This window comes from Chelonus insularis, unplaced genomic scaffold (genome assembly GCF_013357705.1).
Source record: "Chelonus insularis isolate UGA/USDA-ARS -01 unplaced genomic scaffold, ASM1335770v1 contig_135_pilon, whole genome shotgun sequence".
NCBI classification, from domain to species: Eukaryota; Metazoa; Arthropoda; class Insecta; order Hymenoptera; family Braconidae; genus Chelonus; species Chelonus insularis.
The window spans coordinates 1,362,238-1,377,799 of NW_023276376.1; the positions used below are offsets into that span (position 1 = coordinate 1,362,238).

General features: G+C 26.6%; 2 protein-coding genes across 4 annotated transcripts; both read right to left on the bottom strand.

Annotated features, from left to right (window-relative positions):
- Positions 1 to 8,074: 8,074 nt before the first annotated feature.
- On the bottom strand, positions 8,075 to 12,071 carry LOC118074489 (uncharacterized). Of its 3 annotated transcripts, none has more exons than XM_035095726.1 (4): positions 12,027 to 12,071; positions 11,781 to 11,908; positions 9,877 to 10,059; positions 8,075 to 8,603 (listed from the first exon to the last, which is right to left on the bottom strand). In XM_035095726.1, exons 2-4 carry the CDS (start codon positions 11,832 to 11,834, stop codon positions 8,361 to 8,363), a joined length of 480 nt encoding a protein of 159 aa, XP_034951617.1. In that variant the 5' UTR covers positions 11,835 to 11,908; positions 12,027 to 12,071; the 3' UTR covers positions 8,075 to 8,360. The 3 variants fall into 3 exon arrangements, with proteins under 3 accessions (XP_034951617.1, XP_034951616.1, XP_034951614.1); XM_035095725.1 differs by having other exon boundaries at positions 11,781 to 11,950; XM_035095723.1 differs by having other exon boundaries at positions 11,781 to 12,052.
- A 731-nt stretch (positions 12,072 to 12,802) lies between these two features.
- On the bottom strand, positions 12,803 to 15,560 carry LOC118074398 (multiple inositol polyphosphate phosphatase 1-like). Its single transcript, XM_035095577.1, has 7 exons — positions 15,279 to 15,560; positions 14,867 to 15,183; positions 14,650 to 14,775; positions 14,433 to 14,577; positions 13,850 to 14,060; positions 13,386 to 13,765; positions 12,803 to 13,127 (listed from the first exon to the last, which is right to left on the bottom strand). The coding sequence occupies exons 1-6, from the start codon at positions 15,478 to 15,480 to the stop codon at positions 13,414 to 13,416; spliced, it is 1,353 nt and encodes a 450-aa protein (XP_034951468.1). The 5' UTR covers positions 15,481 to 15,560; the 3' UTR covers positions 12,803 to 13,127; positions 13,386 to 13,413.
- Positions 15,561 to 15,562: the final 2 nt, after the last annotated feature.

Below are 15,562 nucleotides of genomic sequence, written 5' to 3' on the forward strand. Positions count from 1 at the left end.
AAAAAACATGCGGAAATTTATTATGTATTTTTAATCACTGTTTCTATGAATAAAACTCTTGAATATAATTAATTTTACATTAAAATTTGTTGCCAACAGGATTATTGACAAATAAACATTCAAAATTTATGGGCAATTTTCTATTAACTAAAAAATAGACAAAAAAATTAATTTAAAAAAAACTGTCTAATGAAAATTTTTTAAATATTTATTCCAAAGTTATTTCAAGCCTTAATAATTATTGGTGGTCCATCATTTAGCCTCATAATTTTTAAAAAAAATTTTCTCTACTCAAAGTTGACATTTCATAAACCAGATAGTAACAGAAAAAAGCATTTTTTATTTGATTACAATTCCATTTCTTTCTATCTTCTTATTATATCTATAATAGATTGAATATTTTTGTTTTAACTTTCATCCAAGCTTATTTAACGATACTAAATTATTCCTTTTTACTATCTAGCATAGAAAACACTGCACTCTGGGCTATATTCCTTTCTATATTATTTCTTTATTGCTATATTAGCTCGAACAAAGGCTCTCAAACTTTATTTAAGTAACGGAATTGTTTAAATTGTCAGAGTACTCAAGCTCAAGGCTTCAAGAGAAATAGTAGAAGGCGAAATATGATGAAAAAAAAAAATAAAATAGAAAGAACATAAAAATTTACATTGACTCAAGAAAATTATTAGACTCTTTTGTTAGATGAATACTCGTCAACTTCCCTGTGGCTATGTGGGTAATTTATTTTCAAGTGCAGAAGAGAATATATAAGTATGGACGACTAAATATATAAATATATATTTATATACAAATATAAATATTTTCGTAGTACATTTTATTACTTATAAAACATTATGAACTAGAGTCATACAGATATCAATTTTTATTAACTTTAAATTTCTTACGGTTCATAATTGATAGCAGCTATTGATTTCGTTTCAATCAATAGCACAATTTAATTAGTGATACACATCAGCCTCTCTGGAGTACTTAGATGGTAAATTATTGTTACGTGAATTCAGAACGTTCAACGCAGAGAAACTGGTCGTTTTTCCATTTAACTAGAGGAGAATATGATCATCGTCAATCTCATCAACACTTGCATAACGTTGATGAATATGTGGTTACTCAGAAATAATTAATCTACCAGACTAATTATCCACCAAGTCCAATTGACTTGGTATATTTATCACCCTCTTCTCATAAAGTAATTATTCCAATTATTGACCTCACAAGAGCATCACCATCAGATTATTGTTAATGTATTCTTGGTGATTGTTGTAATTAAAAGAGACATAGATGATAGTCTTGATCGTGATTTTAGTAAATTTACTTGCTTATTGAGATAGAAATGCATTTCAAAGTTGTTTTTACTACTTAAGTAGTTTAGTCTTATTTTAGTCAGACGTGAAGTTGTTGAGAAAAAAGAAATGTCATTAGATAATTTTTTTGATAACAAACAATTTATTTAAATTGTTATATTAATTATTAATATTGCTATCTAGAATATTATAAAGTTTAATTATTAATAATAAAGTGATGTTAATGTGAGAAAAACAATAAAAATGTAACTTGTATTGGTTTTTAATGACACTGTTTTATTTTAAAAGAATCATTAAACTACCATTTATTGACAACTGATCAATTTACTGGTAAATGAACAGAATTGGAAAATTGCAGTGTATGACTTTTTCCATTATTTCCCGTTGAAAGGTACTTGAAACAATCAATTTGTGTTAGTACCTTATTGAAAAATTTCACTAAAATGTAATTTCATATACTCACAAAAATTCAACCTCTTTCAGTCTGACATGACATGAAAATAATTATTTATTTTTGCAATGGATACTTCTGCAGGCATGTTACATAACAGAACAAACAAAACCAATGGACAGTAGCTTGTAAATCTGATGTAATTATTTTTTTTTATGCCTGGCAAACAAATATTTCCAACTCCGTTACCATTATTCTGTCAATTTACATTGTCTGTTATTTTCAAACCATTCTATTCTGACATTTTATTCATTCATTGAATATCCACTGTATCCTTTAATTATAAATTGTAATATAAATTTGCCATAAATTAATCAAGTGAAAGAAATAAAACAGGATTTTTATTTCAATTTGTTTTTGTAAAATAGAAACATGATGAATAAGAAATGAAAGTTTCTATAAACTATTTATAATTTTAAAAAATAAAAAAATAGATCAATAAAATTTTCTGTTAATATTCTTTAAAATAGCAAAAATCTTTAGCATTTCGATAAATTCCCATTATTTTACAACAATTTTTATTTTTTCATTTTTGAAGAGTATAATTTCTGAAAATAGAAAATCTGTTCTATCATATTGTGATGAAAATCAGATTATTAAAATAATATTGTGATAGCTTTGTTTAACTTTTCACCATTTATTAAAAAAAAATGAAACTGTTTAAATTATTGATTACATGAAACAAGTGGATGAAAATGACGGATAATTACTTTCAAAACTGTTTGTGAGTTCTTGATGTGTAGCAAGAACTCACTTGGATTTAAGCTGAGTTCTAAAACACTTTAACCATCTGCACATGTCTAGGTATACCCATTTCATATCATATTCATAAAGTATATCATTTTCAAGCACGTATAAATCAGAAATTCTATTTTAACAGTATAACGTTTTTCATTAAAATGAAGTTTTGCTTTACCCATGATATATTTCAACTATCAAAAAACAGTTATACTTTTCCGTACTTCTCAATTACTCATTTCTATTTAATTATATCTTGTATACTCTGTTTGATGTCAGACTGAGAAAATAATTTGTTCAAACTTGGTCAAATTTATTAACTAGTTCATTTAAATATAGCAGCGTTAATGAGTCAATTGTCATCAATACTGAATCGAGATAATAAATTTTGAGCCTTATTTCACCATAAAAAGCATGCTTGATTACTAAATTAAAGTGTTAGTTGATTAAATCATTTCAACTGAAGTGTTTTTAATGGGCTGTGACTTATGAAAGTAGAACAATGCAGAATTTTTGAGAGTAATAAAATAAAAGCATTCGATTTTATCTAGGTTGCAAATGAAAATAAGAACATGAACATCACTTGGCTGCCATTTTTAGTATTCTACTAGCATACTGGTTTTATTATTGTATATATTGTAATGTAGTTGCTCCAGATAGTCAAAAATCAAGAAAAAGTGCATCAGAATTCGATGGAGATTGTTCTGTTAATCTTTAACATGTATTTATAATAAATAATCAATAATTATTAATCATGAACTTAATAAGGAAGATCTTTTCTTTGAATCAATGAATTTGTTGGTGATTTATTAACATTGGTTAAGATTAAATCAAACCAACTTTTTTAAGAAGTTATATACACTAAGTCTCCGGAACTCCAATAAGTTCAAATAAATTGGAATAACTGTAGATAATAAATAATAAACAAAAATTTTATTGAAAGAATTAAATGGAAAAGATCCTATTACCAATCAAAGGGTCAACAGTAAAACTTTTTTTATTGGTAAGTAATGAACATCATTCAATAACTACTTTTCTAAAAAATTGATCATAAGTTTAGTGACTTCAAATAATAGTGCCATTGTCCAACTGATTCACATTAAATACTGATATTAATTTTGAAAAAAGTAAAGTATGACTTCTATATTTACTTTTCCATTTGAACGTGAAATTGGCTAATAAATAATTTTTATTACAAGTATTATTATGATTATTTATCAAGATAAATTCTTTTTTTACTTGTGACTTTTATGATGTAATTTAATTTTTATTTATCCTCATTTTTATCCGCTTATTATTGTATTGTGGACGTGCACCACTAAACTTTAGACCTATTCCTAACTCGGGTAATCCAATTACTCTTGAACGAATAAAACTCTAACAGAGTTGTTCTGCTCATTCAACAACTCTGACTCTCATGCAAATGTTCAAGAGAGAATTTCCAATTCGTGTCTAAATTAGAACGAGAACAAGAGTATTTTATAACTTTTTAGAGTAACACTTGATGATGGTTCTTATTATTATTATGTTACACTGTTTAGTCAATTTATTTTGATTTTTTCACACTCAAAAAACATGATATTATTATTATGATAAAACTTAAATATCACTTTTTACGTGCATTTTTTATAAATTGCTTTACAATGACTGATTGAAAGGAAAATGCTTTTTTTTATTCAGTACCTTTTTAACAATCTCGAGTATAAAAAAATTCTACACAATCTGAACTTTTACTCAATTACTTGGGGCAAATTCAGCTCGAAGAGAAGGTCAACATGTCGACGAATTAACTATTTCTCACAAAATGACAGCGAGTTAAATGAAAGCTATAAAAACGAGATTTGTAAAGGACTTCTAAACGGATATTACAAGATAAAAGAAATTTTTTTATAGGTAATATAGTTGAAGCTTTTGAATAAGAAACCCTTCAACTCAATAATGATATCCAAGAGATTGTTTAATTATCGCTTGTATATTAGATCAAAAGTTGGTGACATTTAAAGTAAAGAGTTATTGCTTTGATATTTGATCACTCGACAAAAAAATTGTGCAACGATAGAAAAAAATAAAAATAAAAGACTACACATGAGCTTTAAAACACCGCTTTCAGTTTCAATCGACTGATTTACTTGAATTCTAATAGTGCTTTTAGAATTTATGGAAAGTTTCAAATTTTTGTGGTAAAAAAAGGGTGATAAAAACTCATGAAAAATTTTCTGAAATGTAAAACTCCAATAAAAACTTGAAAAATAAAAATACAAAACATCATAAAGTTCGTAATTTTGCAAAGAAATTTCTAATTTACAATGTTTCCATGAATTTTTATAATAAAATAACCATTCAGTGTTACACAAAAAGCCTTTCTGTTAGTAAAAATAAAAACGGGTGATGACGTTACATAAAGAACAAAGAAATACTACAAGAGTAATAAATGAGAATTTTTTTCAAGACAAACATGCTACCGTACGCTTCATTAAATAGACAAATATGCAACTCTATGCTTAAATGCATTGGCATTGTTCTTTTTCTAGATGAGAAAGACAACAAAGGATACTAACGTGAATTGCTATCATTTAAATTCTCTATTATTTATTTTTTTAAACTTAGGATTTTTCTCACGAAATGAAAGAAAAAAAAATTGAAAATGAAGATAAGAATACAAGCTCTCAGAACATTCGAGTAGGATTTTCTTTCACTCGACGAGCAATAAGCTAGTGCAATCCGACGATTATCTCCAGGTTTCGCCTTGACTCTCTTGCAGTTTCTTTTTTCTTTTTTGCTTCATTTTCTTTCTCTTTATCTGTGTCTTTTCAAGGTATGTTTCTCTTAGAGAGGAAGACCAGTAGTAGTAACTTGGAACACTGATGTATGATATCACCTGAGAGAATCTTACAACTCGTCTGCTGTTGAAAAGAATTACAGTCTAAATTATTTACTCTGAGAAAATGCTTTTTCAGTTTACTTTACTTATTTATTTAATCAATTTAGTTGGATATTAATGAATAGAGTTTTACGGGTTTGATTGGCGATAATGGTGGTTGAAGATACCGAAGAATCTTCGTACTGCATGACCTATTTCGTGGAATACCCATTTGATGTAATCAGCCATTCCATAATTGGTTTTTGAAAAAAAATACTGCGAATTTAGCGGTGCTTTTTCATTTGGGGTTAAGGTTAACCTGAATGTTGTGGTGATGAGAAGTTATTTAAGTATTTAAACTTTCTGTGAGATCGTCAGTTTTTATGGTAACGTTTTATTCTAACTTTTATATGCGAAGATTAATCATAAAGTAAAAATAAAAATTTATCAAGTAGTTTTTTTTATTTAATATTTTTATTTATTTAAAAACTTATCTTGATCACTGCAATACAGATGAAGTCTTAAGGAAATAAAAAATTGATAAAAAAAATTTTTTTTATCAATCTCAAATTAAAACACGGTTTCAATGATATTTCAGTGCTTTTTCATTCAATTTTTTTATTCAATTGAAATAAATATGATATAATTTCTCCACCAATCATAAAAGAAATAATAAAATGGGCAATAAATGGTAGTCGATAAAATTTCGTTGTGCGTCGAAAAAATTGAGTATTAAAAATGTCGTGGATTTACTGATTTATTTGCGGATAATTTCTGCAACTGATTGTTAGATATTTTTTATTACAATTAATACAATGAAATATAATATTGATTTCATTTCTTTTGATGCAATAAATTATATTAAATCAAAAGAAATGAAATCATGTTTTTACTTGATATAGAATTTAAGCTTCCAATTAATGAAATTAAATAGATATCTTGAAATTTTCTAATCAATACATTTATTTACCTTCAATAAACTTATACTTTAATGCGATATAAAGTTTAATTACATTAACATAAGTTTATTTAATTCACGTATTGTATAAAACATTTTCTCTCGAGAAATTTTGCTTAAATTTTTCCACGAATTAATTTTATAAGTAAATGCAAGCTCAAAGTACACTTTGATGTTGATAAGTACAATTAAGTACAATTAAAATAATGGTTTTTATCACAAGTTTCCTCTTTTTAAATCTTTTTACCATATTTTCATTAATCAGATATTTAAATACAACATTTTTAATTTTGAGAGAGTATTAAAAAATGTGTAAATAAATTCAACAATTTATTTTAAGATAATATACATCATCAACTAGTTTTTCTATAATAGAAAATATTTCTTCCTAAAATTCCATAGTAAAATTCAGTGTAGTAATAATCAACCCTATTGCTGTTAATTGGTCCTTCATCAAGGCACTATTGTATCGAAACAATTTCTCACAGGAGGAGAACACAATATGCAAAAATGAAAGTGCAATTTTTAGACAACAAAATATCATGTTGGCAAGTATTATCAAATTTTCCAATCACAAGAGTATACCTGGTTCAAGCGATAATTTTAACTTATGAGTGTAAAAATGTCAAAAATTAAATCGAATAAAATTAGCATTTTATAATAAGTTTGCTTGGATATTGGCGTAAAAATAAGTTATAATTATAGATATGTATATTATATCCCATAAAGGAAAAACTATAAAAGTTGAATATTCCAAACTATTACTCAAGTCTGGTTAAACTTTATATTATCCTGGCATGTACTCACTGTGCTAATGCTGGTGGTTACCCGCTGGTGGTTGTCACTCGCACATGGCTTGTTGTCAAGCAAAGCGTACAAGGCCAACCAAGTTAATGTTAAATCCAGTCAAACAACAAAGAGTGTATTCATTCAAAATTATTCTTATCAATTTTTCTCCTGTCATTAATGATAATCTCAATGGACCATGAGGATCAATTGTAAACAAGCCTATAAATAAATTCCATAAAATTAACATTTTAGTTATTTATTTAACAAAGAATGTATATATGAAAAAAAACTAATCAAAAGTGACTTCAAAGTATCTTTTGATCATTACAAAAATAGATTCTTTGTATGTTTTGTTTTTATAATAAATGATCGTGCAAAAAATGTATATAAATATAATTATGAAATAGTAGATAATTTTAGTTTGTTACTAATTAAATTATCATCACAGCAATGTAAATTTATCATTATTTATAATTTAGTTTAATCTCTTTTTTGCTAATTTTAGTAATATTCCATTTTCATTTCAGTTAGTAACTTCTACAGCTATAATAAGCTTAATAATTATATTCAAAAAGATAAATTTATTATGTAATGAGAGTTCCAAGTAAAATTTTTTTAAATATAAAAAATATTATCATGATATTAATAAAAATTATAATAATTATGCCAAAATGGTAGCTTCATAATTTCTGTTCAATTGATAACTTCACTTTTTACCAAGGTTCATGATCTAATGCAGTATAAAAAAAAGCAGGAATAAGCTCATCATTTGAAAGAACGTTTTAGAAAAATAGGGCTTGTTTTTGATAACCTTAACCTTGGAATATATTGTTGCTTTCATAATTTAGAACAATTTTTCATCACATAATAATTTTTCAACATATTTATTAAAGACAAATAACATCCAAGTAAGAATAATATTTGAAAGCTTATATTAAATTATATGTTGATATTATTGTTAATTAAATTAAAAAGTTATTCCCTTCTGAGATGAACTCACTTCCTGCATAATTACCAAAATTACTTAAATTCTAGTTCTATTTATATTCATTTTAATATATTAAATTCCACACAAAGTTCTTCAAATCAATATGTTAAGCTATACCTGTGTATTCTTCTGAAAAAATATTCAATAGCATCATTTACATCTCAATAATAAATAATTTATTACATACAATTACAAAATATTTGAAGATAAAATAATAAAAGTTAAATATTGGGAAATAGATAAAAAAAACTTCACGTGATGTTTCCAAGATCATGGTTAAAACGTTGCTGTGTTTCATTGGTTTGACAAGCCTTTGTTGTTGACAACATCACCGGTCTTCCCTGTACACTTGTCATGGCAGGATTCCTTTCCTGTGTTTCTCTCATAGCTTCAGTCGTACACCTTCGACTATCTCCAGTTGCTTTGCTCATATTTCCTGGTACATTGCTAATCACTTCCGTCAGTTGTTGCATGGTCAAAGCCATTCGTCGTGTCTGCTCGAAAACAACGACTGATTACAATTTGTGAGACAAATGTGCATTTTGCACTTGGTTAGTCATTAAATCATTCATTTATACTGATTTGTACGTATTTTATTTCTTGCTTTGACTATTGGACTATATACACTGTCATCATTCATTTGTATAAAATATTTAATTTCAACATGCATCTGAATTATAAAATTTATACATGAGTTGATTATTCAACGCGTTTTACTACTATATTTCATAGCATTCAGCTCATTTAGGAAAATCAAGGATGAAATGTGATTAATTCTGCTACGCCAAGCACATGTATTATATGCTGCTAAAGTTTAATCACAATTTGAATCTGTAAAAGTCTATTCAAATTCAACAAGAAAATTAGAAGATTAATGAGAGATAGTTCAATGCACTTTCACTACAAGTGTTAAATCTTCCAGAAATACTTTGGGTTATTTTACGAGAAAATTCGATACATAAAAGAACTTTTTTCGATTATAAATATTATATAAAGATCTGCATATTCTACAACAGTTTTCAGTATTCCATTTATTAATTTATTAAACGATATAACTTCGTTTTGAAAAAAGAATTTTAATTTATAGTTATAAATTATTTTGCAAACTCCTTTGATTATTTAATTCCCATATAAAATTAGATTAATATTATATAAACTGTATTTTACAAAATATACTAAATTTTAAGAAAAAGGTAATATCAGTAATTCCTTTGCAATTTATATTTCATATTGAATGAATATGTAAGAGAATTTTAAATATGCAAAATTTAAGTGACCACAAATTTGATAATAAACTATATGTGAAGCATGGTATAGTTCAATTTTTCATCACAGTTGTTGACGTTATTTTGTTCCATCACCTGATGGATAATAGAAGAGGTATTAGTTTCAATGGAACAATGACTCTGACGGTTGATGGAATTTTAATCAAAGGACAGGATTACCAGGAATTTGAAAGCCTGCTTTGGTGAGACTTCAGGATGTCCATCTGTTTGCAATGTCAAATAAACAGTCAAGTCAAACAACCAAATGATCTTGTCGGCAACTAGACCGAGAGAATTAAAACTTTATTTGAATCTATGTTCTATAATTATCTTCTATTGCTGTACTTTCATTTATTTAATTTTTTATTATTTTATTTTCAATTTTAGTTCAAAATTGTTGAAATAGTTTAATTCATTGTTAAAAATAGAATACGTTATAAAGTAAACTTTTCTTTTTTTAAAGAGAAAATTAAAAAAATGCTAGAAATACTTGAAATGAGACCTTTAGTCTGTCTTTGCGAGCTGAGTAGAAAACCCAAAGAATGTAAGTCATCATTACGATAGTAGGTATGCAAATCCCAGCGATTGTTGAAGTATCGCGAAGCAGCACGTGATGTAGAATCAACAACGTGACTGCCAAGACTGCACCAACAACAACGTAACGTCCTGTATGATGATGATCACCCTGTGCAAGTGTAAAATAAATCAATGTAAAATAACAGTAATTGAACGATGTTGATTATTTCACAATTACTTTTTATACTTAACTATTTTTTTGTCATTTTTTATACGATATTTCTTTTTTCAATAACGTATTTTACAAAGAAACCATTTTGGTTATTACAACATAAAAGATGTTAATCATTTGAAAAATATAACAAGTAAACTCATAAACCAAAACTGAAATAATTTTCCAAGTTTAATGTTTATTTCTTTTGGAATAACTTCTGTATTCAATGTTAAAAAAATACCAAACAAACTTATATAAACCTTTGAATATATTCTACAAACTTCTGATATTTCATCGCAACAACTATGGTAATGTTAAAAATTTTATCAAAGTATTTTCTGACTTTGTGTGAATTGTTTTTAGACGGCAAAAGTATTAAGTTTCTAAAAGTGTTGATATGTATATGTAGTACACCATAATCTTATCAAATTTTCACTGTTTCATTTTCATAGTGTAATAGAAGCATCGATCAGGAAAGCAGTTATCATAAATTATCTATGCATTGAAAATGTGTGTAGTCGTAAACGAGACTCATGGGAAAATCAATTGCGACAGGTCGTCCAATTACATTTCGCTTGTTTGCAAATAATAATCAGTGTACATGTGTAGAAAATTTGCACAGTAGATGACATCTTTTGAATTGTTTTCATATATATTTAATTTTTATGTATTATTCATGAAATGTGTCACTATATTACTGTTGTCAGTGAAATTCGAATAATTAAATGATATTTCTATGTAGCAGGAAATTTTTATATATCAATTGTTTAATCGATCATAATGATTAACTCAAACTTGGTATCGAAAATTAATTATATTATTTTGATTAGTAATTTTTTATTTTAATTGAATTGAATGACATTAAAGATGTTATTGAAAACAATTATTTTTCAATATCACTAGTGATTGAAAATGATTTTATCTATGCATAGAAAAATGCAGATATAAAAGATAAATGATCAACAGAGAACTAGAAAGTCCATTATTATTTTGAATTTTAATAGACACATTTAAATTTTTTTATTTTTCAACGTTATTGTTTTATCATTTGAATTAAATGAATTTTGTAGTAAATAGAAATGAATGAATCAACATTTCTTCAGAGTAAAAAAACAATTAAATTTCTCCTTTGAAGAATAAAATAATAATAATAATATTAAAAGAAACTTCTTGACTTCATCTCAAATATTTTGAAGAAAATCTGTACTAATCAAAATTTCATTTAAATTTCTATTTTAATAAAAGGAAATAGTAAATTTACGATTAGTTGAAACTTTTCAATTTTCTTCTACCGCAGTAATTTAATTAAATACACTACTTTGTTAAAACAATAGACTTATCATTAATTGAAGTTTTCCGAGCGATTTTGAATACTCTTTAAAATTACTTAGTCTCAAGATTATTTTTATTTACCATTCAAATTGAATAAAACTTTTGTTCCACTTCTTACATTGTAATACTTTTAATAATCCACTATTATTTTTCATAGCATTACTGATAAGATTATCATGTTGGAGTAAAAAATAATGAATTAAAAATCTTCTAGAACATTGTTTCTCATCAAAAACCGGAATAAAGTGTAAGTAGACTGGAAATATTCCTAGTTTTTCTTTTATACTTAAAGAATTTAATGTTGTGCAAGAGAAGGTGTCATTAATAAAACGGTGAATACTCACTGGGGGTGTAAGAGGTTGTAGGGTGTCTTGGGATGAGGTACCAGATAACGGCATGATTATTTATGACAGTGTGTATAGAGTAATCAATCAAAATCACCAAAACTTCCTTTATAAGTTTGTATACACCTCTAGATGTTGAACACATACACGTAAGCTGAATTTAGTAATAGCTTGAGGAAAATGTAAAGTTTAAAATGATATATTCAACAACAGCTTTGAAGAGGGATAAGTGAAACTTTGTGCTACCTTATGAAAAGTTTGCAATTAGACGATGATGCTCATCTGCAGCTGGTATCTTACTGATGAGTTTTCAGTATAAATGTTAAACAGCTAGAAGAAACATTCAAGGATTTACGGTGGGCACCATGTAAACCACTGCAGTCGTCTGAAATAATAAACGGAAAAGTATGTACAAGCAGAAGGAAGAGAGAGTAAAAAATATTCGAGTTGCTTCCATCTATTTTATGAGTTTCCGGATATATTTGGGAACGATCGTTAAATTTCATTGAAAAATTTTTATATCTCCGTATGTTTATTTATAAACAAATACGACATTTTTACTGATTTTTATTCTTTCTTTTAATTCGATCATGAACGAAATGGAAAATTTTTATTTTTTTCATAATGAAAAACTGTAAGCTTTATAAATGGTTTAATGTGAATAGCAGTTAATTTCATAATATAAAACAATATATTTTATTTTATTTCATATCGCATATTCTGTAAAATATTTACTCCAAAAAATAAATCAAAATTTTTTTACTGTTGATTGCGAAAAAATGTATTTTCCTGAATTCTAAAATATGCTGTAACATTGGATTGCATGAATTTTATGGCTCGAGTAAACTAGGAGAAGAAGGCATTGAGTTGAAAAAAAAGAAAAAAAATTTATGTCAAATCCAATACAACGAAATCCATGAATGATAAAAAAAATCAAATATTCTGGATAATATAAATGGAAATCACTAACAAAGTTTATGCAAAGTATGTTGGAGATTAAAATAAATAAAAAGACAAACTGCTTTTTTTAATTACGATATTTATACATTATCAATAATAATTTACGTAAAGTATTAATAATGTATTTTATGTGACTTTTTAAAATTTACACGAATACAGTAAATCTGTAAATAAACCATTCATTTCCGATGATTCGTGTGGGTGCAAATATGGATACAAAATAGCATATATAAACAACAGATGGAAATCATGTATATGTAGGGTACAATCTCCGTAAAATCCAATTGATGATTACATTCCTGAAATGCCATCTTAGCTACTCATGTTCTATTCTCTACAGTCTTGTCCTTCTGCTTGTCATCTTTAGAATATTAATTCTGCTTCATCCTGAACATAGAACAGACCATGAATGTAAATCTTTTCTAGTTGTTTAAATTTTATATAAAAAAAATTAATAATAATATTTTATTTAATTTATTAAATGGATGACTTTTAAAATCAAAACAGTCTGCTTGTATCGTATTATTACACACAAATTAGAGTGATCTTTTTTTTTTCAAATAATGATTCAATGAATAAGTAATTAATAATTATCTTAATCATGATAACGAATTTAATGATACTCAAATTATGTTGTTGAATTACTTTGTTATTTTGGAGCAGTTAATTCTCGTTAGACGAAGCATAGATTATCAAAATCACACGCCTCATCATTATCAGGAAATTTCTCTTCCATTATATTTAAAGGACATGGAACGCCTTCAGGACATCCAGGAATAGTTACAATACGTTCTTGGTGCATAAACAGAATACTTTGCCCACTTGATTCACAGTTGTAAGATACGAAAGCAATATTTGATGCAAATGCATCAATAAGACTAGCTCGCCATAATCTATCTCTTGATGATTCAAATGAATCATGATAAAATGTTTTATTGTCATTATATATTCCCAAAAACGTTAACGCTTTTAATACAGCTTCTGAGTGAGTAAAAGAGGCCATTGTTCTGAAGGTATCATTTGATCTGGAATGTAATTATTGATATAACATAAGATTAAAAAATTTATATTTGAAAAAAGTAGAGTAAAATGAGTTATGCTAGACATACCTGAAAAATTGAAACATGTCAACCATAACTGGACATACTTGCTGCGCTGTTAGTGGGTATACATATCCATCAGTGTAAAAGTATCTTAGGTCTTCAGAGAATTCCATAATTTCAAGATCTTCTGAAGTTAGAAGTGGACACCAGGGAGCTGTTACTTGTTCATCCCAAGCAACTTCAAAGAGACACATTGAATACATAGCGTTCACATCATCTGATTACAGAAATGAAACATTTCAGACAAATTGTATGTGGATATAATTTCAAGTAAATTACAATTTCTAAAATTTTTTTAATTATTTTTACTACTATTAAAAACTATTGAAAAATAGATAAAACTATAAATAAATGAATGTATTGCATTAAAATTTGATACAACATTTGATATTTTTTAATTATATTATCGTTTCATACGAAATTTATTTTGAACCTTTTTCTTACTTTATCAAATTACTAACTGATCTATACTTCTTTAAAAGAAAGTATCAATTAGCAATTCAATAGAGCCGGCAAAAGTAAAAGCACTTTGAGTAGTGTAAAAAAAGTAGATGATAAAAGTTTTTAATTCTTGTTACTACTCTCTTACCAAAAGTAACTCTAAATCCTAGTCGTTCAGTGAAATCTATCAGCATTGATAGTACTACTTCACCAGCCTTGAATTTTTCATACTCTACATAGGTTTCGGGGTTCTGTTCTACTTCTTTTATCCATCTATCACACACTTCATAGAACTAAAAAATAAAAAAAAAATTCAAGATAAATATTAAAATTTTGTTGTTTTATCATTAATTAAAAAAACTCACATTGAGTACTGGATCTTTATCTCGAGGTTCAGGAAATTCAACTTCATTACTTTGTTGCTCACCAAATAGACCAATCGTAAATTGTCTTCCGCTTTCCCGTGTTCGTTGAGTATTAGTGGTTCGAAACTAATCAACCAAATTAATGTATTTATATAGAAACTAATTATTCATTAATGTACAAAAATAGTTTATGTGACATTGATCGTTTAATAATTACTTGATAAATGGTATTATCATATTCTTCTGGCATCAAGTCAGGAAATCTTGACTGAAATCGTTTTCCCAATCCAACATGTTCTCTCTGACCCTCTTCAACCAAAAGCATATTATCCTCTATAGGAATTTTAACGAATTTCCAATCAGCTAAATCTTGTAATTGTTTTTCATTCAAGTAACATGATGAACTCTCTTCATTGCAGTAGTTGAGAATTTTTTGTTGTAGAATTGGAAGTCTGTCCATTACTACAAGAACCTCTGGATCTGGTAATCGTGTTCCATGTCTGATGAACAAGAAAATTTTTTCAGCTTTGCAACCTTTTAGAAAATAAAATTAAATAAATAAATTTTTTAAACATTCATTTAATTTTTGACTCATTAGTGTATTAATATATTAATAATTAATATTTCACCTGGTAATATTATTTCACTGTCATTATAATTCGCAACATATCTATAAGGCTCTGATAAAGCAAATCTACACTTATCATTATAAGGATTTTCCATACAATCAATATATTCAGATGGATTTATTTCTGAATTACTTGAATAAGCAAATGAAATAATCACCAATAATTTTAACCACATATTAGTTACAATGCTTGTAGGCATCATTGTTAAAAATTGGTTAAACTTTAGTGTATTTCAACTAATTATTCTAGTTAACTTATTAAAAATTGTTTATGTTACGCAAAAA

Bases quoted from the DNA above. Each gene is read 5' to 3' on its own strand.
- LOC118074489 (XM_035095726.1), bottom strand. From the start codon at position 11,834: ATGCCGTTATCTGGTACCTCATCCCAAGACACCCTACAACCTCTTACA. The intron at 10,060-11,780 runs GTGAGTATTCAC...ACACTTGCACAG, and splicing joins TACAACCTCTTACACCCCCA to GGTGATCATCATCATACAGG. The intron at 8,604-9,876 runs GTCTCATTTCAA...GTTTTCGAGCAG, and splicing joins CTCGCAAAGACAGACTAAAG to ACACGACGAATGGCTTTGAC.
- LOC118074398 (XM_035095577.1), bottom strand. From the start codon at position 15,480: ATGATGCCTACAAGCATTGTAACTAATATGTGGTTAAAATTATTGGTG. The intron at 15,184-15,278 runs GTGAAATATTAA...ATTTTCTAAAAG, and splicing joins CAGTGAAATAATATTACCAG to GTTGCAAAGCTGAAAAAATT. The intron at 14,578-14,649 runs GTGAGTTTTTTT...TTTATTTTTTAG, and splicing joins ATAAAGATCCAGTACTCAAT to TTCTATGAAGTGTGTGATAG.